Source organism: Danio rerio, chromosome 14 (genome assembly GCF_049306965.1).
Source record: "Danio rerio strain Tuebingen ecotype United States chromosome 14, GRCz12tu, whole genome shotgun sequence".
NCBI classification, from domain to species: domain Eukaryota; kingdom Metazoa; phylum Chordata; class Actinopteri; order Cypriniformes; family Danionidae; genus Danio; species Danio rerio.
In genome coordinates, this window is record NC_133189.1 from 16,965,799 (window position 1) to 16,991,386 (window position 25,588).

At 37.3% G+C, this 25,588-nt stretch overlaps 1 protein-coding gene across 4 annotated transcripts; it reads right to left on the reverse strand.

The window, feature by feature from the left end:
- Nucleotides 1-368: 368 nt before the first annotated feature.
- On the reverse strand, nt 369-23,485 carry ogt.2 (O-linked N-acetylglucosamine (GlcNAc) transferase, tandem duplicate 2). Of its 4 annotated transcripts, none has more exons than NM_001386799.1 (23): nt 18,241-18,398; nt 17,947-18,007; nt 16,029-16,179; nt 15,482-15,725; nt 14,814-14,882; nt 10,926-11,042; nt 10,766-10,845; nt 10,484-10,679; nt 8,862-9,002; nt 8,683-8,783; nt 8,434-8,587; nt 8,246-8,347; nt 7,983-8,162; nt 7,730-7,888; nt 7,566-7,655; nt 6,708-6,833; nt 6,115-6,285; nt 5,867-5,983; nt 5,622-5,786; nt 3,702-3,854; nt 3,253-3,505; nt 1,197-1,320; nt 374-1,121 (listed from the first exon to the last, which is right to left on the reverse strand). In NM_001386799.1, exons 2-23 carry the CDS (start codon nt 17,981-17,983, stop codon nt 941-943), a joined length of 3,111 nt encoding a protein of 1,036 aa, NP_001373728.1. In that variant the 5' UTR covers nt 17,984-18,007; nt 18,241-18,398; the 3' UTR covers nt 374-940. The 4 variants fall into 4 exon arrangements, with proteins under 4 accessions (XP_068069340.1, XP_021336805.1, NP_001373728.1 ...); NM_001386798.1 differs by having other exon boundaries at nt 16,029-16,209; XM_068213239.1 differs by lacking the exons at nt 17,947-18,007; nt 18,241-18,398 and adding an exon at nt 23,411-23,485 and having other exon boundaries at nt 369-1,121.
- Between the last annotated feature and the right edge of the window lie 2,103 nt (nt 23,486-25,588).

A 25,588-nucleotide genomic window follows, 5' to 3' on the forward strand; every position in this document is an offset into this window, starting at 1 on the left:
TTACTTTACTTTGAACACAACCGTAGAAATCTGAATGAGCTGGGGAACTACTGGTTTGGGGAAAAGTGCCCAAAATCCCTAGCAATGCAACATTGTCAAGGTTTATTAACCATATATTCATTTTACAGGACACAATCATTATGTTATATATATATATATATATATATATATATATATATATATATATATATATATATATATATATATATATATATATATATATATATATATATATATACTGGCAACTTTTCTTGACAGCAAAATAGACAACAATAACCATTTAGCATATTAGTAACAATGTCATATTGGATTAGCTCATAAAATGAAAGGAATGTTTAAAAAAAAAAACACTGCAATATATGCAAATCTTCAAGGTTTCATCATCTCTTTATTTTAGTTTACGTAAAGAGCCTTGAATGGACACCAACAGAGCAAACAAATCAAGAATATCTTATCAGAAAGACAGTGTACAAAACCAGAACATACTTACCTAGACCTTTCCTAGTAAAATCATTTTTAAAAAAATAAAAAAGGAAAAAGAAGTCAAGTGTCAATAAAAGAGCAGTTTGCAGGCCTTTTGTCAGTGTACAAAGTCCCTCCACTGTACAGCTTGTTCACACAGGCACATTTCCAAATGAAAGATGTTGTTTCTATTTTTGATAGCATCCAGACCAAAACGTGATCCGAAGTATGCATCCCAGATGATGTTTAAGTCATGATGACAGCTAAAATAGGTCAAGCACATAAGTTAAATAAAAGACCGAATCTGTGCCAATATTCTCTTTAAATAGAGGAAAGATCCAGAAAACAAACAATAATACAAAATCAGTGGAGTCATACAACACAGAGAGAGTTTTCTGATGGGAAAGAGGTCTGAGTCTTTGTGCACCCCGCTGTCCAGTACGACGGGATGGATGGCTCATGCAATGGAAATTTTAGGTCAGGTGCTCTCGCTGGTCTCCAGAGACTGCATTTTGACCAGGTGGTCAGGTTTGCCTCCGCTAGCGTGATTCTCCCACATCTGCAGGTAAAGTTTCTCCAGGTTCACGGTGTACTGTTTGGTGTTGAAGAGAGGGCTGCAGATCCGCTGCTTCCAGACGCGGGCACGCACCTTCTTCAGGCTGTGCAGAATGAACAACATGTTTCATAGTGTACTTTACAAACCTTTTAGAGGGGAAATGACAAAAGGAACTTACAATTCCATATCAGTGCCAAGCTTTACTGCAATGTCTTCATACTCCTGACGGCTCCGGGCGATGAGTTCAGGACAGCCAAGACAGGTGAGCTGAGATGCAGCAACACATGAAGCCAACGTCTCTCCTGCAGAACACAGTGTGAATGGATAAACTTCAGTTTCTTGAAGAAATTGTCAAATGTTTGCTTGTGCATAAGTCACGCAGTGAAGTGGCTGATTTAACTTTTTCCAATTAACATTGTATATTTTATACTATACAAGTGCTACCAGATTTTTCAAATTGCTTGTTTAGATTGCATGTGTGCCATAAATATTCTTACACTGCCAAGTTTCACTGAATTGTGAAATTCACTGAATTGAATAAGGCAATAGCCTTCTTGGCTGAAATAAAATGACTATTTTCTCCAACAAGGCAAGCTGAGTTACACAGACCAAAATAAAGACAATGCATTCTGTGTCGGAGAAAAACTGACTGTAGATAAACAAGTATGTTTACTTAGCATGTTTCTTGAATACCTGGTATTTTTACGCTTTAGAAGTGTCAAAATCTTACATAAAACACATTTAATGATTAGGTTATGCACTCTGATCCCTGGCTAACATGCTACAAGTGTCCAATAGTTGGTACCCTAAACCATAAAGTTTATTCCGCACTGATAGAATACATACAGCTTGTGCAGTGACATCAGTGACATGCAGTCTAAACCAGTGGTTCTCAAAAAGGGTAATCAAAAGGCCCATCTGGATTCATTTTGTGACCTGCTTTATCTTGAAGAATAATGTATATATATATATATATATATATTTTTTTTTTTGTTATAATTTAAAGTACTGCAAATATTAAGCTTTAAGTTTGGATCATTTAAATGCAGTTGATATTTCCAAAAGAAAAGTGCACCAGCATGGCCACTTTTAATTTTGAATAAGCCCTCCTGGGTGCTTTGTATACACCCTGAAATAGGGCTGGACGATATTGGAAAAATCTAATATTGCAAGATTTTTTTATTATGTGATACACATTGTGATATGAATACAAGATGAGTTGAGTTGAGTAAATTTTTTGGTACCCAGAGGTACCAAACTCTTTTTGCAGCAAAGGTGAAAAACTATTTGGAAAGAATTGATAATTTTAGATTTATCGGCTGGGCCGATAAATGATATACTGTAATATCGAATCGCAATAAAATTTATGTCGATAACAATGATAAGCTTCGGACTTTTTTTATTCTGTATTGATTTAAGAGCCAATCACACAGCATAAATGTGCAACAATAGGAATCTAAAAGTGTGTTGATGTTAGATATGTACCAAATTTCCAGCCACCAAAAAGTTATTGGCTGAATATTTGTTATGCCATTTAATGGACCCTTCTAATTTTTGTGGCTTCAGTTATTGTTGGGAAACTCTTTTAAATGTGGAAGCACTTATATCATTCAATTTGAAAAACAGTTATTGAGATTGCATTTTTGCCATATCGCCCAGCCCTAATTGGGATGATTCTGTATAGAATATAGTAAACTATTTACAAGCATAAATAACAAATACAATAAACAAAAAAAAGTACAAATTAAATAAACAGCATTTTATTGTTTTCCAGAGGAGTCGAGCTGTATTCAGGTATACTGTATTCAAATAATAAAATAATACTGCATCGTCTTCATTTTATAAACTATTCCATAAAATTAATCGTTGTTAAGTTGTTATGTTAAAAACGGTACAATTTATTATGCCTGAATGCTTTCAAAACCCTCACACAGTCGCCTCAAAAAATACTTGCCAAATCATCAATTATAAGCCAGACTTGACTTTGCATATACTCGCGATGACCACCCTGAATATAAAGAAAAGATAATGTAATAGTTTGTGTTATATGCCTGCAGGTTAAGTAAAAGTACACCTAATCTACTTGGTAAAGTACGATTCTTGAGAAAAACTATTTCAGCATTTGTAAACTGTTACTTTACAGTACACTTTGAAAGGTTGTGTTAAATTATTTAAGTACACTTGGTTGCTAGAATTATATTATAGTGTTTTTGTATGATCCAAGCTTGTATTACCTGGCATTGTAACCATGGGGGTTCCAGCCCAGAGCACGTCCATGCCTGTGGTGTGGCCATTACAAAGCGGGGTGTCCAGGCACACATCAGCCAACTGTCCACGTCGTACATGCTCCTCTTTGGGAGCCACAGGAGAGAAGATGATGCGAGAGGCAGGCAGGCCCAGATTCTGAGCGTACTGCTGGATATTGGGCTCACCCACGGCTGGGAAGCGCAGCAGCCAGATCACACTGTTGGGCACACGCTTCAGGATCTGGTAATCAACAATGAGCACAGTGAGTAGAGCTGCTGCAGAATCAGTTTTACAATAAGCACATGCTGTTTAGTTAAGTTAATCCACTGTAAAATGTTACTCAATTTTGATTTACACAAAAAACTATACTCACAAATAATATAACTATATTAGAGGGAAAATATGTATATATAACAGAAAAATTGTTGAATTTTACATTGGCCCACATCTGCAGGGTTGGAGGGTCAATCTTATAGAGCTGGTTGAAGTTGCAATAGACAATTGAATCATCAGGAAGCCCATATTGTGAGCGGGTGGTCACCACAATTGTTTTAAGAACTTCTTCTCCTGTTGCTGCTTTATTGTTAATCTAAAGAAAAAAGTAAAAACACAGATGTTACTTGTTTAGGTTCTGAAACAATCATGAGGTGCAGTGATGGGATCCTGCCAATTTCCCGTCTTCGTATTAGTCTAACATATAAAACAATTGAGAGATTTTAGATGACTTCAGCTCGCACCATTAATTAGGGGGTCATGCACAGGACATGCTTTACATCTTAAAATGGTATTCTACACATTGCTAAGGAACGTGAAAAGATGCTGAATAGAGTGGCGGAACTATGATGTCAATTTGTATGCAAAAACCTGGAAACGAGCTGGCATTATAGCAGTTTCAGTTCTCTTGTCCCAAAGTCAATAGGTTTTTTGAATGGGATTACGATTAAATCGCTTAAATAAGGTTCGTGGCTAACACAAACTCAAGACACTTTCACATTTTATTCTACGACATAACACATCAGTTACAATCCACTCTTGATTTTTAAAAATCTTTTATGCTTTTTTAAAAAGACGGTTGCTATCATGTTGCTAAATAGGACTACCGGCAATGTCGGAGACATTATACGTCAGCAAGATGAACTCACTGGAATGCAGCTCGCTTGCATTGGGCAGTTGGATTTGTCTCATTAAAGTATTTTTATAAATAATATTTTAATTAATAATTTTTAATTGGGAATTTATATTGTGTGTAGATAATGCCTTTACTTGTTACTTTGTTGATAATTTATTTTAATAAAACAATTTTATGAAGATACTGTTTACCAGTGTAGCCAGTCTGTTTCCTGCTCTCAGTAATGCAAATGTGCGAATAAATTCGTAAAAATACATAAATATTTTCATTTTATTTATCATATTAACATGATCAATTGATTTTTTTCCATAGTGTGTTTTTTTCTTTATGTGAACACATTTAATTCTATCTTAACTGCAATATTTACACTCCTTTTTAAAATGTATAGCATATGTGACTGTATGGGCTCCTTTTCACTGTACTTGTGGTGTGCTGTGACAAAAAAGAATATTGAATGTCGTTCTCTACCCATGAAGGAACTTGCAGGCATTTGATAGACCTGTTAATCACACCTCATCCAGGCATGTATGACGCGCGCATGTTTATGTAAATGTCTTATGATAATACTATGTACGCACATTTATAAAACATGTAGTACATGTTTTAAAACTTTTACAACAACCATAAGGCAAAACAAATGTATTTTCCAGAAAAAAACTATCCAAAAGGCGCGTAGGTCTATATACACATGTGGTTTTCTGCGCATTTGTATTTATTTACAATATATAGTGTGAATTATAATATAAAAAAAATGAGAGATTAAATGCTTGTCATGGACCAGATTTCTAAAAATAAGCTTGAAAAGTTGTCTGTAGCAGGGAGGTGTTGACGTCACAAGCGTGCGCCCAGAAGGCACTGTAGTCCGTTTATAACTTAATGTTAGCTTTTCAGTTTTTGCGTTTGCATTTATGATGTAAAAAGTGATAAAAGTTACATTTTCATGTAAGGATTATCCGGTTGGATAAAACCTGTAAGTGTAATGCACTGTGTTTAAACAGACATATTATTTGCAAATCTTGAAAAGCCTTTGAAAAGGATTTTATCGAGAGAACCAGTTTTATGCTGGCAGCCAATTGGTCTACAGCTCCTACGTCACAGTTCCTCCATCCTATGGCAGTGACAGTGTACAGTGTGCATACCTCATAGAAAATAATGTTTACGATTCTAAAAAACGTAGTAGGACATGCATCAGTCTGACAACTGCTGAGGGCCTTTAGAGGGCCATACCTGTGTGGTGGCCAGGCCATTGCTGACGGTAAAGCCGTTGATGGTGACCTGGATCTGGCCTTGGTTAATCATGTTAATGATGGCCTCAGCAGCGGTGTTCATAGGGATGATGGGCATGGACAGGGCACCATTACTATCAGCCGCCACTTGATCATCACATTCCATCTGAAAGAAGGTAATTGATAAGAAAACATAAGCATGTCTGTTTTACATGATAATAGAAATGGAGTGATGTTTTTACTAGCCTTCAAAACTTTGACATCCGGCAGGCTTTCCAGGAACACTTTTAGATCAATGCCATTCAGCACAATGCGATTGTCAAAAATGTGCCCATTTGACTTGATGTCGACAATTGCTTTTTTCTATTGGGTAAAAAAACACAAATCTTCACTAAATCTTCAGCTAATTTTTTTCCATAGATGCCAAAAAAACATTTTAGTGCTACTTTTTGAGCACACACAATAAAAAAACATTTTAAAAAAAAGAATCGTACCTTAAGGTGTGGGAACATGTTAGCATGATCCCCAATGAAAAATGAATTTGGCATGTACACCAGAGTCTCTGAGTACTGCTTTGCAACCTCAATGGGAGAAGTCACCTTATCCCCAACTATGTAGTCCATAAATGGAGCTCCACTGGTGCCTGGGTATCCAAGCCACATGACCTAAAAATATTGTGAGAAACAATTAATATTAAGCCAGCCCTTTTTATATGATCAGGAACCAATACAATGCCAATACAACACAATCTTACAATATTTACTCAACAATAACAAATTAAATTGATCAAGAGTAGCAATTAAAACATTATTGGAGGGCTGGTGTCCAGCAGATTTTAGCTCCAGCTTGCCTTATCACATCTGCATGGATATTTCAAGAAAGCCTAGTAGTGCTTGATTAGCTAGCCAAGTTGTGTCTGATTGGGGCTGGAACTAAATTTTGCAGGACATCAGCCCTCCAGACTTCCTATTCAATGCATGTTACATAACTCTCATATTTAAAAATGCATAAATTCCAAGCACAGATACACACACACACACTTCTTTAAGTAAATTACATTCAATAAATGGTTCTTTCAGATGCCAACCTGAATGGGTGCTGGCCGCAATGCGAACAGCTCATTGCGTGCTCCTTTAGTATAACCGTTCATGTTGACCAGGATGTGGATTCCATCTTGATGGATCCTGTCTGCAGCTTTTCCATTACAGGGAATCTTTTAAAGACAAAAAAAATCATGAAATTAAAACAGACAAAAAAAAAGAAAAGATTAAAGCGTGTTGTGGCAGTTTTTCAAAGCAGTTTTAAAAAGTGGTGGGGCATCATTGCTATTAATTCAATATCCATTACATTAACACCAGAAGCAGCTTCAACAAAACTTTAATCAGCACAAACCAGCACAAATTAAGTAAGGACAGACAGTAGAGACATCTGCCGATGTTTTGAATTTTGTGGTTCGCAAACTTCACACAGGTCAATAATAGCAAAAAAATTATATAACTAGAAGAAACACTTACATTATATTGTTCCTAAATTACAATGATTCAAATTATGCACCTTAAAATGGTAACACTTTATTTTGATTGTCCATTTGAGTATTAGTAGACTGTCTGGTTAATATCTGTCGATACTGCTCCTTCAACAGACATTTAACTGATTATAAGAAACTAACCCTAACCCCAACCTAACAGTCTACTTATAATCTAATGAGAATTAGTTGGCATGCATATGCAATGTAAGATAAATTCAACATACGGACCATCAAAATAAAGTGTAACCCTTAAAACTGGTACAATCACAGTGGAACATTCAGCCTATAGTATTTTTAACCATATTGTAATTTCTTCCTTACAAAACACAGTTTTTTTCTTTTGTCTATTTTTTGTCAAAACCTGAGATAAGAAATGTGTAGTTCTGCTTAGAATTAGCCCAGGACAGATATCCTCACATGTGAAAGGTCAATGAAGTGATGAGCCTCAGCCATGACTTTAACTCTGAAGTTGGTGCCGTCATCTGGGCTGAGAGCATAGCAGAACACCTGCAAAAATACAGCAGTATGTTTACAAGATCACCACAGTACAGAAGTATCTACATAACAATCCTACTGCTCACCTCAAACTTCTCAGAGTTGTGCATGCCAGGGATTGATTGCATGAGATGGGAAGTAGGATGGTTGCCAAAGTCAGAGCTAATGTAACCCACTCGCAATCGACCTGAACTGGCTTTCAGGTCCTTTGGATGCTCATAAGCAGTTTTATGAAGAGCATTGATCTGTTGAACAAAGAAAAAATAAACACTGAAGCTCATACAGATAAAACATACAATACAAATAAAAAATAAATGTCAATATTTGTAATAAACACACCTTGTCAAGACACAAGTTGCCATGTCTCTCTGCAATGGCCTTGCGGAAACCGTGTGAGAGAGGATAAAGCATGCTGTGATGCGGATGCACAGACGGCAGGCGGTTCTTCTCCAATTGATCAGCAACAATGCTCACCAGTTTCTTCATGCGCTCGTCATAATCAGTCCAATCACATACAATCTAAACACCAGGGAACAATGCAAAAATCATACAAGAATGCCCAATGTGCAATAAAAAGAGACAAATTTAGTAAGCCTGCATACCTGTAGACAATGAGCAAGGTTACAATAAGCATCTGGGAAATCTGGCTTGAGCTTCAGCGCAGTGCGATAAGATGCAATTGCTTCAGGAATGTTCCCAGAGTCCTTTAATTGACAAATGTTGCCATTTAAAATCAAAACAACAAAACTACACACAACTTTAATAAAGCGTATTAATTAAAGATTCCTACTTTGTGTATGGAAGCCAAATTACTGTGAGCATCAGCAAAAGCAGGGTTAATCTGAATGGCTCGAGTGTAGCACCGCAGTGCCCCCTGAATATCCTGCATCTCTTTCAGAGTGTTGCCCATGTTGGAGTAAGCATCCGCAAATGTGGGGCTGATTCTGTTAGGGTTCGAGTACAAACAGACAGTAAGAAATCTTTAAAAGACACCAATAAATAAAAAATAAATAAAAGTGTGGCTAAAAAAGAATCTTGCCTGATGGCCTCCTCATAATGCATGAGGGCTTCTTGAAGTTTTCCTTGCTGCTGCAGGACACTGGCAAGGTTTGAATGGGCAGCAGCAAAATCTGGGAACACCTTTACAAAAAAAATATGAAATATATATTATTTAAAACAAATCAGAGGTTTTCAAATGGACTTTTCTGGTCCACTCACCTCCAGTGCTTTCCTGTAGAGCTGCACGGCCTCCTCAATGTTGCCCTGCTCACGCTTGATATTGGCCAGATTGTTAAGGGAATCAGCGTGGGTTGGGCACAGACGCAGAGCAGTGTTGTAACACTCTTCAGCTTCAGAAACCTAACAGAAAAAATAAAAATAACTAGACAGTGAAACTAGTTAGTTGACCAAAATTGGAAATTCTCTTATTAATCACTCACCCCCATGTTGTTCCAATCCCCTGAGAACTTTATTCATTTTTGGAACATAAATTGAGGATGAAATTTAAGAGCTCTCTCATCCTCCACAGACAGTAACGCAATGGTCCTGAGATGTCCAAAGACCAGAAATATAGTCATAACAATCCATGTGATTTCAGTGGTTCAACTGTAATAATATGAAGATCCAAGAACACTTTGTATTTGTGCAAACAAAAACACAAAAGGTGAAGACAAAGTAAAAACAACTTTGTACACCAATGCCCTCTGTATCAGATCAGGGTACACATTTACTACAGTCAATATGCTGCTGGCTCTAAAGGCCAAGACACACCAGGTCTACAGTCAGCCATTGGCCTATGTTTTGCAGTGTCGATCTGGCTTGTTGGTTCAGTTTGTTTTACATATCGCCTACACCTTTGTACAGATGCCAGTAGACAACACAGTTGATTTTCGTCAGCACTAGTTGTTTGGCACCGACTTGGTGGTCATGGCCATAATGGCAACACATAGCACCGCCCAAAGTAAATGTGCACCATATTTACAGTGTTCTTGAAGCGTTATGATTACAGTTAAATCCCAGATACCACATAGAATCTTTTGACAGTGTCTTTGGTTTCTTTTCTTGACTTTGAATGTCTCAGGACCATCGCTGTCTATGGAGTATGAGGGAGCTCTCAGATTTCATCTAAAATATCTTAGGGTGTACTCGCCTTAAACGGAGCCCGTGTGCAAGTGTCTGTCCTCCCTTTTCCCCAAGCGGCCCGCATTCAAACATTTTTACCTTCCGAGCCTGATTACACTATCAATAATGCAACTGCACTAACTGCTTTAGTTATATTGTTTTGATTAATATGAATGATTAATACATCCATATGAAACATCCCTTAAAAGTGACGTTGCATCTTCAGCTTCACGCCATACCGAAATGCAACCTGGCCAGCCTCTACAAACTGGGCCAGGGCCAGCCAACTCACACTTGTCAAACAAACTGGGATATGGGGGTCAAACATGCCAGGGAGTGGTTTGGATAGCCTAGTGTAAGTACACCCTTAATTTGTGTTTTCAAGTTGAACAAAGGTCTTAGGAGATTGGAACCACATGAGATTAAGAAATTTAAAACAGACTTTTCATTTCTGGATGATCTATTTTAAAATGTGTGGTCATACTTGCTACAGTAAATGTTAAGGTCATTTTAATAGGTATATTCATTTAAAGTTGAAAAGTTCCCAACACAAATTTTGCAATGGTTCAAGCTGGTGAAATTATCATGAAAATTTAATTAACTGACAAACAAAAAATCTGCTTAATTCGAAAGCGATTACTGTTGGCTTAAAATTAAGCCTTCACAACTGTAGCAATGTGTCCATTGTCAGAAGCAAGAACGCAAGTGTGGGTTCTTACATTGCATTTTTCCTTCATAGCATTAGCAAGATTGCAGTATGCATCAGGAAAGTGTGGCTGCAGCTCAATGGCATGACGGTATGTGTCAATGGCCAGGTCGATCAGACCCTGTTCATAATACACACAAGCCAGGTTTCCATGGACAACCGCGTGATTTGGGCTCAGACTAAGGGCTCGCAGATACGCAGCAACGGCTCTGCAGAGGAAACCATTGACAAGCATGAGACTGACTCTAAATTATTATGATATCAAAATATAATGATAGAAGAAGTGACCCTTTACCTGTCAAAGATACGAGCCTCTTTCAGAACATTACCCAAGTTGATGTAAGCATCCAGAAAGCTTGCGTCCAATGTCACTGCCTGTAAACCCATTAAAGAGCCAAATGAACGTTACATTAAATCATATTATTTTTCAAAGTGAGATTGTCGTATTTACCAACCTTTTCAAAATGATGGATGGCCAGCCAGATCTCACCCTGGGCATTGAACACGCAGCCCAGGTTACTCCAGGCAACAGCAAAGTTTGGCTGAGTTTCAATTGCCTTCAGGTAACAACGCTTGAACAGATTTACAACAAAACAGGAGGTAGTGGACAGAGGAGGAGTTGTAAAAGAGTAGAAATCAAAAGACAAAAGAAAAAGAGCAGACAAAAAATAGATTAATCCTCCAATCTCATAAAAAACAAAAGTGAGCCTACAGCATGGGCTTGCGTGCACAAATTTCTGCCGCGCTAAACTGCACATTTTTCCTACGCTGCGCAAATCCAACCAACACACCAACTTACATTCTTCAGTTATGCAGTTTTGAATGAACTTTACTATTACAAGGTTGCATTTAAGACTAGAAAAAAGTGACCTGATGCAGAGAAAAGTCACAAGACATTTTCTAATGAATGTAATTACATTATATAAGTAAATTTCACAACCTTAAATGAAAGTGTAGCATGCAGGTGGATATCCCTGTAATGCAAGCGCATAATGCTAGGCAGGTGACCTGCACTGTAGTCACTGCTTGCGCTATTTCTTCGAGCACCTGCATTTGCCTGCGCTAACGTTAGCAAAATGTGCAGACTGCACCCCTGTGATGATCCAACTCCTCACCAGACTGTCACACAAAACTTTAAAACCCTCTAGCCTTTGGAGCATCAAAAGAAATGAGATCTTACTATGAAATCTATTAAGGCCTTAGGAGGCTATTCATTGAAGAGTTAGCACTATGAAAGGGCCAATGTCAATTTCATGTTTAGGGTTAGGTAGCCACTGGGTGCCATGCTAGCAAGAAGGGCAAACAGGTCTGCAGTCTGCAAGGCAGGGGATGAGGGGAGGGGAAAATCGCAGTTCAAGCTTTTTCATCGCAGCTTTTCGCTGCGCGGCCCTTGCGTCACTGCAGGCTCACAGCGCATCATCTGCTCAGCAGAACACTGCAACTCCAAATAAAGGAGAAAAATAAATTATAATTAAAAGCAACAGGAAAAAAATCAACACGTAAGAGAGTTAGAAGGTTGTTACTATACATTACACTTGTCATTCACTTTTATTTAATAGTTTTCTGGCTTGTTTTTGTTCCTTAAAGGAAGTCACAAGACAGAACTCAGGCATTGGAGTAGATGTTTGTCTTTCTTTTCTCTTACAAACCCGTTACCATATTTTTGGACTTTGTCTGGGGGCGGCCGCAGCTGGAAGAGGAGAAGACTGATGATGCCCTAGAGTTCCTGTCCACCGGACCACACCTACGCAGGAATAGTGTCACCCACCTGAAACCTTCTAAATAACAATATCAGTGGTGGAAAAACCAAAAGAGACAAAATAAGAAAACAAGAGCGTTAGTAAAAGTTGGCAATTAAGACATTTCATATGGACATCAACACTTGTATTGACAAAGCAAAACAAGTCCAACATAAAAAAGTAAAGAAAAGAAAAATGATCTGATACAAGTTTAAACCCATGCAATGAAAGGGATTTCACAGTTTCAAAAACAGGAATATGTTTGCAAGGGGTCAAGAGTGAAGAAAGGCTTTTAGTTGAGTTTTACAAACAGATCTTTCCATTATAGAATCCCATTTTCAAATACAGGTACAGGAGGGAGGAGAACTGGCTTGATCTTGCCCAAAAGAACTGATCACATTGCTTTGGGGTTATTATTAATAATCATAACATCCAAGAGGGAAAAAATGTAATCAATGATCTTTATTTTCCTTTGTTGTACGCTTTGTTTACATGGTTTAATAACTTGTTTGCATTTTCCTGTCCTGGCCAATGGATAAGGAAAAAAGCCTGGGGTTTAAAAACTTCATAATCATCTAGAAGCCTCCACAGCTCTAAAATAAAGAGGTCATTGCTTTTTGCTGCACGTGTATAATTCTCTCTATCATGATATCTGACGCGTGCAGTGGAGTGCAAATAGTGATCTGTCTGCCTGACACAGTCCAGGGCTGATGCAGTGTTGGAAACACATAAACCCTACCAAACCCGGTTAACTCCATCTGAATGGTCAACATTGTAATTTGATGTAGTGATGGGAGAAAGTGAGGATGCAAATGGTTCAGGTTCAAGTCAGATGCACAATGGTGCCCTTGAAGAGGATCTGTTGGGCTGACCTAGGGGTCAGGCAGACAGTTCAAAGCGCGCACACTCCACAAGCCCTGAGCAAGCGCGTGGGGGGAGTTAGAAGCAACAGAATTGGTGGGGGGCCATTGGCACCCTTGACACTTCCCCACTTCACCCCCCTGAGGCACTAAATAAGAAGGCTTCTAACTAACAGGTGGAGAACTCTCTTTACAATATCAAGTCAACAACCCAAAGACTCACCAAAACCACAAAAGGTGTGTAGTGGTTGGTAATGCTGGAAAGTTAAAGCCAAATGCAAATGTTGAAAGAATTAAATGATTTTGTATAACACAAATTACAAGAATTCAATAGGTGTGTTAAAAGCCTTCTTATTTTTTGCATAGCAAAGATCACTACCTCCATCAGTTCTTTTATTTTCTCTAAGACCGAGCCAGCAAAATCCATCCAATAGACTAAAGGGAAGAAAAACCTGGTGGCATAGGTTTTAGGACCCTTGTTTGGCAAGATACAGAAGAGCCTAGCCTTTCTTTTTTTGTATGGCGTCAAATGGGGGCAGAACAGGCAGTAATCAGACTTAGAGAAAAATTAGAGTAGTTGGACAGAGGGGGTGTGTCTCTAACCTAGCCATTTCAATGAATAAAACAAAATGATACAGTAGAAGGAAAAGTTTAACCTTGTTGAATTTTAAGAGACTTTTAGTGCAGGGCTTCTCAAAGTCCAGACTCTGGTGCAGATATAAAGAGAATTTAATCGAGACCCAGCTCAATTTTATTTTTCTATTGTGGGTAAGGCATTAAAATGTGGATTCGCCACTTTGATAAGTGCAATTTGAACTTGTACTCTTTCTTTTAATGAGTCCAAGATGAAACCGAAGCCAATGTTTAAAGGTTCCTGCCAATGATAACTGATATAATAGGACAAAAGTCCTCACCAATGGAAGTGTATGAATGGCCGAGGATGCCAGTTTTCAGAAAAGAAAGGTTGACAGTTTTTAATGTGGATTCGCCACTTTGATAAGTGCAATTTGAACTTGTACTCTTTCTTTTTATGAGTCTAAGATGAAACCGAAGCCAATGTTTAAAGGTTCCTGCCAATGATAACTGACATAATAGGACAAAACTCCTCACCAATGGAAGTGTATGAATGGCCGAGGATGCCAGTTTTCAGAAAAGAAAGGTTGACAGTTTTTAGAGATCATCCGGCAGAGAGGTATGAACATATTTTGTTCCAATAAAACACAAAACTGTTTGATTTGTAATGGGTTGGAGTTGTGAAGAGTGGAAATGTCAAACATTACTATGAAACAAAGTATAGTCAGCTGACGAAGCACAGACAGCGCCACATCAGAATGCTCTGTATTTTGCGTCATGTTTTATCTGACCAAACACTGACTGTGTTTTGTTCATAAAAATAACTGACACTTACATTAAGTGTCATTTGGTCACATTTGCATTGGTTATTAATGTATTTTTTATGCAAAAGATCTTTGTTTCTTACACTTTGTTGTAACCAATTTTTTTTCCAGGCCTTAGACACTAATGAAAGTTCAAATTCAGAACTTTGCATTGGGACTTTGAGAACCCCCGTTTTAGTGAGTGAAAAGCAGGTGACCGGATGGCTCTGAGTACACACTTTTCTAGTTCTACTGAGGTTAGAACTGTAGGATGATAGGCTAGATGGTGATAATAGCCTACAGATTGATTTTAAAGAAAAAGCAAAATCATTACATAAAAGTGAAAGGGCCGATATTTTTTAACATACCTTTGCCTCTTCAAGGCGCCCAAGCGCTTTAAGCAGGTTACCCAGGTCACTGCGTACACAATACAGATCCTGCAAAATAAAAATAAAAACAATAATCATTATATTTTTAAGTTTCTTCATTATTTTTTTACGTTTCAGGCCATATTTAAAATTTGACAAACACTTAAACTGTGAATATTTGTTGCATTCCGAGTCTGTATACTGTTATACTGCAAAATAATGACAAATTTACAAAAACAAACTTATCCAAAATGCAGACAAATTTGATAATGCAAAAAACTTGTTTTCTGCACTTACACTATCCATTTATGTCTATCTAGTCTCAAAGCAAACAAGGGAGTGAATATGTTAAAACAAAATGTCTGAGAAAAAGAGACTTTGGAAAAAATGAATCAGCAGTTTAAATAGAATTCTACAAGAACAAAACTACCAGCAGTTTATATATGATAGGTGCTGGTTGAATGGTATTACTCACAGTACCATTACAAAGCAAACACAAGTGCTCAAACAAACTGATTTATGAATCTTAAATTTGTTAAATGAGATAAACAGCACATTACTGCATTGTGTCACTATTCACTTCTTGCATTCAGTTTGTTAGTTCAAGACAAGCTCCAGTTCAGGACACCCGAACATGAACCAGGCTGGCCAAATTTAAAAAAACTTACAGGATTACAATGAAGAGCAGACACATATGCTTGAACTGCTCCCTCCATGTCCCCTGCTGCCACCAAAGCCGCTGCCAGATTGATGTATCCATCGATGAAGTCTGGTTTGAGACGAAGAGCTTGACGATAACGTTCAATGGCCTCCTGCAGTTGACCTCGTTCCTTGTGAACGTTGCCCAGGTTAGAGTAGGCCTCAGCTAGCATGGGGTTCTGCTTGGTGGCCAGAGTGCTAAATTGAAATGACCTACGTGCATTTTCAAGTAAATCAGACAAATGTTTGTTGTTTTAATTATATTGTGACTAAAATGTACAATTTAAAAACTTTAAAATGAAAATTTATTAAGAATCACATGCAGAATTCTAAGAGCATGAATTATAAAACTAAAAAGGGATTTTTACATGTTAACTAGCATGTATTTGTTTTGCAAAAAGGTCGCAACCTATATTTTCGATACTAAGAAAAATCTGCAACGCCATTATGACAAATGTCATACCACTCCATCTTCCCAAAAAAAAAAAAAAAGAATCATAAAGTTTTTCATCTCACATGTCTAGCCTGCGACACTGGAAGTGGATAGAGGAGAGCAGCAGCAGCACACCAGTATTATCCGGCTCTTGCCTCCACAGCTGCATACAGTGGTGCTCTGCTGCCTCAAAATCTCCTGACTGATATTCACGGTGCGCCAGCTCTGCCAACCCTTGGAAGGAAAGAACATGTTTGGTTGGTTCTGAAGCACCAACACAACCCAGAGGAGGGGAAAACGGCATGTTAGAAGAAATGGAAATAATGTAAAAAATAATAATAATAAATAAATAATAAAACTTCATATAAACACTATTCAGTGCAAAACCATTTAATGCAGTTATGATAGGTGCATAATATGTCACAAAAATTATCAATATCACGACAATAGTATATGCAATAAACATATTGCAGATGCATGATAAATTGCATTTTTTGCATTGCTTATCTAAATTATAAACAAATGGGGCCTTACTATCTTTATCCCCACCTAACCAACTAGTTCTGTTATTGGCTGGAGCAGGTAAACCCAGAGCTGAAATTCAAACACTAATCATGGGAGTCAAAACAAGAGGAAAATTACAAGAACCAATCAGTCACAATATTTTTCAGAAAGTTGTCACTAATTAAGCATTTTAAAGGCTAATCTTTTTAGTCTAAATTTGAATCAATTAGATATGTAAATATAAATTTTATCTGTTCATTTTAACAACATTTCATAAATGACTTAAAAAATAACTAATAATTTCAATAATAGCATTTTTCTAAGGAAAGGTTGTATAAGGGTTATTTCAATATTTAAAAACAATATTGTATATTTTTCCAGCATAGTGCAGCCCTAACTATGGCATTTTTTCTAACACCAGCACTAATGGTTCCTCAAAGGATTATAGCAATTTTGATAAACTATAAATCAACAAACAAACAGACCAACAAGAAACAAATTAATGGTTAATTAAAAAAATACTGCATTTAACATTTATAATAAAAGTTATAAATAATAAATGCAGATGTTGAATTGAATGGGGACAAAAATGTAAACTGGAGAAGAGCATAATGTGATAAGAACATGTGAAGAACAAATTAAGTTATTTGTTGCAAAGTTGGTGAAAATTCAGAATTTAGAACAAACTTCCTTTCAAATCACAAGTTACTAAGTCACAACAGGTATTTCTAAAATTATATTTTGATACATTTATATTTATGCCCATACATATTCATTTTCCCTCTGATTAAACATACTTGGCTCCATTTTAAGCTACAGCATTTTGTGAAACATTTAATTTGTCCACCATCATGACTCATAAAACTATTATGTGCTGGCATAATTTTCAACAAAAATTAAAAAAAAAAAGTTTTTTTATTACTCTATTGTTATGATTTTATTACTACTCATGCTTAAGTCCTAACCTTTGTGACTTTCTGTTATTAAACAGAATATGTTTATGGGTTTGAACACAAAAGAAGATATTTTGCTAAATGTTGAATGCTGTAATCACTCAGTTCTACAGTAGGTTAATAAACAAATGCTACGGAAGACAATGCTCAAGGTTTTAAACAAGCAGATTTAATGATGACAAAACTTTCATATCCCTTTATAGGTGCAAAAACGTGGTTTTTAAACTTTTACTACAGAAAATTCTATTGTACATTCTCTGCATTTTACAAGGACACCTGACTTACCATTGTGACAACCTTAGCAAGTTTCTACTTTGTTGACACTAATGTCGTTAAAAACGGTTTATATCTGCCTTTAAAATTTGAATATGAATTGTAAACTTTCTGTTATCCTATTTAACACTGTCACTGTCAGAAATTACAATATTAAGTGACAAATAAACCATTCTTTAAATAAAAAATTAAATAAATCTAAAGGTGGTTATACCATCGTCACTACAGCGCTGAATATGTGGACTCAAACATTAGCTTATGTCTTGTTTACCTGTGCTGTCAGCCGCGTTTCCCACCGAGCTCGCCATCTCTCCTTCACTCTTTACTGGATCCTGTGCAACGGTTGACAGTGTATCGATTTAGGATATGTAAAATATAAAGGTCTCAAGTTTGTTATATTTAGTTATTTTTAACTAGATTTGTATAATATTGCAAGAAACGCTAAAATTGCATTTTAAACAGCGGGTGGTCATCGTGCAGCTACAGAGGTGACGCTAAAAGACAATACATTAAACATTTAGTCTAAACTGCTGATAAAAGGCGAGTTTGTGTTCAGTATTTTTACCATTGCGGTATTTTGAGCAAAACAAGGCTTTTCAGTTTCCAGCGAAATGGCGGATGTAACCGGGGGAAGCAGCCTTTTCCTTCTGAACGTTTGTTCCTTGTACGCAAACAAACTAAACGTCTTGCGTAGTTGCCCAGTTATCATACGTATCTTTGAATGGAAAAACGCATGACGGTCATAGTTAACGTACGCTATACCGGTTTCTACGGCAAGTCAAATGGTTCAAAATACAGTCTCGTTTCTCCCAGAAACTCGAAAATAGCTCTAAAGAGATATTTGGAATCAGGGTCTCTAGGAAAAACTTATTCATTTTTCGGGAGACACATTATTCTAATTTCAAAACCCAAGGATAAAAGAGCATTAAATAATCTTCGACCTATCACACTTCTTAATACAGATTACAAAATATTATCAGGGGTAATTGCTGCTAGATTAAAGGTCGGTCTTCCTCAAATAATTAGCGAAACTCAATCAGGATTCTTAAAAGGTAGATCTATTCAAAACAATGTTAGGCTTGTTCTGGACATGCTAGAATGCAATAATTTTATTGAAGAAGAGGATTTTTTTAAGCATTTCATAAAGTAGAACACCAGTTTCTTTTTCAAACCCCAAAGTTTTTTGGTTTTGTTTTTCAAATTTGATAAATATCATTAAAATGCTTTACAAGGACATAGTTCAGTTGCTAATAAACAAAAAGGTGAACAGAGGAATAAGTCAAGTATGTGGAAGCTCTCTATTATTCATTTTGGTTGAAGAACTATTAGCAATTCTTGTAAAAAAAAAAAAAAAAAAAGAAACAAAGAAAATATTGCAGGGATTAAATTTAAGGAACACAATTTTTAGTTTATTAATTTAGTTCATTAATTAGTCAGCTAACTGATGATACGACTCTTTTTTTTAAAAGACCATACACAAATCCCCTTAGCTCTTAAGCTAGTTGAATGTTTTTCTAAAGCCTCAAGTTTACAATTCAATTACATCAAAATGTGAATTGATGGCCATCCACGAGAACCCTTTGACCTCATTTTATAACATCTCCGTTAAAAATAACTAAAATATTTTATTATTATTATTATTATTATTATTGTTGTTATAATTACGTTTCCCAGCGATGGGGCACCCACTGTGTAAAAACGTGCTGGATAAGATGGCGGTTCATTCCACTGTGGCGACCCTGGATTAATAAAGGGACAAGAACAAGAAGTCGACAAGAAAATGAAAGTATTTCTAGATTAATTTATGCATGCTTTGCATTATCCATTTTATCCAAAAAGTTAAAATAAATAAATAAAATGAATTATGATTTCATTTTGAGTAAATAGTATCATTATATTAGGAAAGATGACATTATTAAGGAATATAGTGAAGGTGGATTAAAGGCTATAGATTTTGATATTATGAATGGAGTACTTAAACTTAAATGGCAGCAAACATTTATAAAAAATGAGGATTCTTATTGGTTTATAATCCCTTCTTATTTGTTTAAAAAACTAGGAGGTATAAAGCTTTGTTTATAATGTGACTTTGAATTATCTAAAATTTCACTGAAACTTTCCAATTTTCATAAGCAGGTTTTGTATTGGAAAATGCTGTACAAACATAACTTTAGTCCTCATAATGTGTCATTATGGAACAATCGCTGTATTTTAACGCAACGTAAATCTTTTTTTTTTTTTTTTTTGGAGGACTGGTGGCAAAATGGTATTTGGTCAGCACTGCATATTTTGCATAAGAATGGTTGTTTTGATAGTTGCAATTAGCTTGGTACTATCTTTAAATTTATTGTGTTAAAAAAGATTATTTAAAAGTATTAGATGTATTCCCTTACCATTAATTAATATATTAAAAGAGATACTCCACTGTCACACCAAAAATTCTGGATAATAAAGTAGGTAAGCTAAATTTTATTGACAAGAAATGTACAAATACGTTTATTAGAAAGTGTCTTATACAGGAATACTAGCTGGTCCTATTAAAAGAAATTATATTTTCCAAACTTTTAATAAGAATTTAGTTTTAAAAACTCGAAAATACAAAGAAGTACATTTTAAAATTATCTATGATATTTTCCCTGCAAAGGAGTTTCTGAGAAAAAGATTTAAACGTGAAATGTATTGTTTGTCAATTTTGCAATAGTGATATTGAAACTGTTGAACATCTATTTCTACATTGTTATTTGGTTAATTCTTTCTGGTCTAATGTGAACAACCGGATAAAATAATACATTTCAAGGTTTCCTTCTATTTGTTGGGACATTGTGAAATTTGGAGTACATTTGGACAGCAAAAATGATGACTTAACTGTAAATTGTTTACACATTTTACTTAAATTCTTCATTCACAAATGTAGAATTTTGAAAACAGCTCCTCAACTGATTGTGCTTAAAAAGGAGTTTGCCACAAATGCCACCTAGAAGCTTTAAAAATAATGAAGGGTGAGAAGGCTAAACAATTGTATGATTTGTTTCTAGAATATGGTTTTATTTAACCCCTTACAGAGTTTCTGTTTAAAGTCTGCACGGGTTACTCTTTTTTGTACATTGTATTCATTTTTGTCTAATTTTAGGGTTTGTATTTGATTCACTGTATATCTGACATGTCTCAGTCAGTTTGTGCAAGATTATTTTTGAACTGAGTTTGGACAAAATTTTTTTGTTTTTGAAAGGCAAAAAAAAAAAAAAAAAAAAAAACAGGGCCCTATTATACACCCGCCGCAGTGGGGCGCAAGACGCGGCGCAATAGCCTTTTAGTTTCTGCTTGGTGCAAGAGTCATTTTGAGGCGTTGCGCTATGCTGTTTAAATAGCAAATGCATTAGCGCTCATTTGTGCGCCCATAGGCGTTCTGGTCTAAAAAGGAAGGCGTTCTGAGGCGGACCGCTGGCGCAATGCTATTTTGAGAAACTATAATAGGTTTTTCATTAGACCAAAACTAACCCGGTCTAAACTCCGGCGCAGAGTTGCACCTCGCTTACGCACTGCTTAATACGCACAAGAGAGCAATAGGCAAATATCTTTACATATGAAAAAATTTTAATATTAAGGATATATATAGGATATTATAAGAATAGATATAGGATATAAATATAAAGGATTAAAATATTACAAAACATATTATTTTCTAGCCTATATAAATATGAAAAACCACTGCTTTTATGTCTTCTTCATCTCAGGAGGCTTTTTCAGGTCATTCATAACAATTTGCTTTTGTATAATGTTATCATTATTAACAGTATTATTTAATATATCCATATTTATTTTTTTTTATTAAAAACAAGCTTAGATTTGCCCACCTGTCAGGTTTGAGATCATTCGGGGCATGGCAGGTATATTTGGAAATAACTTAGTATTTTGACCACACTTATCATTATTGTTCATTTATTTGTTTGCTAGAAATTAGAACTGAATTTAGAAATAGTTTTGAAACAAATCTTTGCACTTAACAAACGAAATTAATTATTTATAGGCTAATTGATGTCTGTGCATAAAGGTTTCCCGATCCAAGAGCGAAAGTGAAAAGTAGATCATTTATCTCTCATTCTCAGGCAGTAGATGCTCTGTTTCAACAGTTTTCTGTTAAAAAAACTGTCAACTGTGAACTGTTTGCTTGTGAAATGCTCATTTTTTCCACTTAGACTTACTTTGCGTCCTGTAAATAGCGAATGCGTTATTGGCGCGACGCAGCTGGGTCTTAAAAGGAATGGGAGATGAGACTCTAATTGGTTTATTCTCAAAACACACCTATAACTCATTAAGAAAATAAACTCAACCCTTTTAGACCATGCGCCTTGGCGCAAGGCAGATTTCCCGTCCTTAAATTAGTAAAAACGCGTCTTGACATGCCCTGAAAGCGTTTGCGCCCTGCGTTTTGCGCTCTGCGCATGGACCGTCAAAATAGAGCCCTTAGGCTATCTTCTGGGACCCTTCTGGGTCCGTGAACCATCCGTTTATTTGATTATTCCTTTTATTCTGGAAAACAAAACATCAGAAAAACAGTAAATATTTTGTTTTTCTGTTTATTCTGTAGGCATAAAAAACAAAAACTCATCTGTTATTCTGCTTATTAGCATAAAATAGAATATAAAAATAACAGCCTCTTCTGTTATCAATTAGGTTTTTATAAATATGCAAATGAATGAGAAGTTCTGAAAGCTATAGACCAATTGCCATGTTTGTAAATATTCAGGATGCGCGCACAGGGAGGTGGCAAAAAAAAAAAAAAAAAAAAAGGGAGCACTAGCATTTACAGTGAATGACATCCGATGCGGTACAGAGTTTGTTGTTATCTTACAAATAAGATATATTGATTACATAGTATACATATTATTTACATATATGCTTTCAGCATATTATAACAGCTTGTCACCCAGTGATAAGCACAGTGATTCTACTAAATTAACATTGAAGTGAGCGGCGTTCATCTGACAGATTCATTTGCAAAAGACAAAATGGTTCCAAGTGATTTTACAAGAGAGAAGTTAAAGTCCTACAAGTCTTTGGATGCCAACAATGTTGTTCTGTGTGGTCATGTGCAAGAAATAATGCTCCATGATTACCAGATTCAACACTATGTAGTGCTTAAACCAGAGGTTCTGCCTAGCCAAAGACAAGAAGACGGAACTTTACAAGGCCTGGGTAATTAATCATCAACAAGCAAAACAACTGCATTCTGACATGAACTACACCTGTACGGCAGGGTATGTGAACCCACACATAGAGGTAAAGTTGGTTTTATATTTGCATATTCAGACTTTCTCCTTAATAATATAATTGCATAAAGTGAAGTTTATTTATAAACTAATTTCGAGAGGAGCACTTATGATTAATAGCACCTGGTCCACATTAGCTAGCACTGATTTACCAATCAGCCATCTTCGTCTTGAAGAAGCAGCTTCACTATAGCTAGCTCCGTTAAAGGACCAACCATAAACCAGCATGGACAACCAAAGCAACAGCAACAGCAGCAGCAATAACAACAACAACTCCGAGAGCCCCGCTCTCCTGGGAAACCAAGTTCAATCCAGCCCCGCCAGGCTCCCTCGCCGAATTCGAGGCTCCGATAAGAGGCAGAAGAATAATTCGGTCAACTTCCTCCCGATTACTCACCCATCAAGGATCCCCTTTTCCTTCTGCATCCAGACAACACATCACTTCACCCGATTCATCATACTTACCATACCAGAACATCGGAAACTCCTAGCTGACACCGGAATCACCACCCCCTGTACCCTCCATAAACAACAACTACTAGACTTGTACCACTCAGTAGTCAAGGAAACCCCTCTCCTACGTCAACACCACGATGAAATCCCTGGAGCAGCAGTACACGTCACGCCCCCTACCCACAGCCTTCACTTGCTCAACCAAGAAAAAACGCAAAAAAGAAAGGATCTAAAAGAAACTACGCCCCCAGCCGCACGTCACCAGGACCGAACCAGCAAGAAACTCAGACATTCATTCACCCTTCCAGCTCTCAACTACAGGACTTCCAACCGGAAATAGATCTTCCAAGTGGCCACCAGCACCTCCTTCTAACCTTACTTTAAGCCCACCCCTTCCTGCTACTCTAACTCTCCCACAAACTCAAAATGCCTCTCTTCCTCCTAACCCCCTAACCCAAACCCAGTCTTTTCATCCTAACCCCTTAGCCCAAACCCAGTCTTTTCCTCCTAACCCACCCCTAGTCTCTACTTCCATCTCTACTGGTCCTCCTCCTCCTCCAGCTAATGATCCCTCTTCTTTTCCTCCCCCTCCATTCCTCCCTGCACTCTCTAGCATAGATCCTTCCCAGTATCCTGCACCCGTTTCCGGGGCACGCCCCTTATACACACTTTGCACAGCTTCACCCCTGTCTACCCAGCCCCAACGCACTGGCTTTGGAACCTCTCTCAGTCTCCAGTTCAACAAGAGAACACATCCTCTCAGGTGCTGACGTGGACCTCTTCACTCTCCTTTCACCCATTACACCTCCCTCGGCAGAACGACAGGTAGATTGCGGCAAATTCTCCATCACACTAAAACCACCCCCAAGCACACAATCACAAACTTTATCTGTAGCAGAATTCAACATAGCTTTTTCTTGTTTCACTGAAACCATCTGTTCAGTATTCCCCCATAAGAGGTGCGAGCTGAACTGTTACAGGGCTATCATCTTGGAGCCCACGCTTTCTTATGGGGGAACTCATTTCGATACATATCACAACCGTATCTCCGGAAAATGCTCAAAACGTCTCACCCAGTGGAATCAGCTCGTGTACTGGGTGGCTATATACACATAGATCACCACAATATTCTTGCCGCAATCTAACCTGCGCAGTCTGCCGTTCCTCACTTCACTCCACCACTTCATGCCCGCTTGTCACTCCTTTCTCTGATTCAGCCAGCCCAGCTACCAGATCCACAAGTTACGCCCTCGCCCCACCAGTTCCAACATTCCCTCTCTCCTTTCCTCTTCTCCCCCTTCTCTTTTCCAAAACTGCCAAAATTTGAACATAGTTAGATGCTTTAGAAACCCTTGCAAGTTCTTGCACTTATGCAACCCGAGCATTTTTTTAAATTACCACGACATAGACCAAGCTATCTCCCTAATCAAAATCGCAGGTCGCAGTGCTTGGCTTGCTAAAGAAGACATAACTTCAGCGTTTAAAATCATGCCCATCCACCCCAACTTCTGGCACGTTTTCGGCATTCAGTGGCGTTCAAAATTCTACTTTGCATTCAGATTAACTTTCGGATGTAGAAGTAGCCCTAAAATATTTGACATGCTTTCCGAAGCCTTATTCTGAATCTTGCAAAAGATTACGGCATTCCTTACCTTTTCCACCTGTTGGATGACTTTCTCATTATCGCCCCTCCGTCCGCGCCAACAGCTAAACACCTCGCGGTCACCCAAAAGGTTTTCTCCGAGCTTGGACCCGAAACTTCTATCGAATTTCTGGAAATCAACCTAGATTCTAAGAAATTCCAAGCCTCCCTCCCCAAAGAGAAAATCGACCCCATTATTACCCTTTTAGCCTGCTTACTCGAAAAACAAAAAAGCAAAAAAACGCGAACTCCCTTCCATTCTCGGACACCTAAATTTCGCCATGCGCATAATTCCCCAAGTTCGTCCTGTCATGACTCATCTCCTCCAGCTCGCTAATTCAGTTGTCGGTCTAGAAGACCTTATTTCCCTGTCCAAACCCAGCCGCGACGAGCTTAGTTTATGCATTTCCTTCCTTAAACTCAGGAACGGTTGCTCCTTTTTCCACAGTGATCTAATCTCATTAGGATTTTACCAGGGACGCTGGTTCGCCTTTCCCTGGCCCCAACAAATGATTGACAGTGACGCTCATCAACACGCACAATCATCT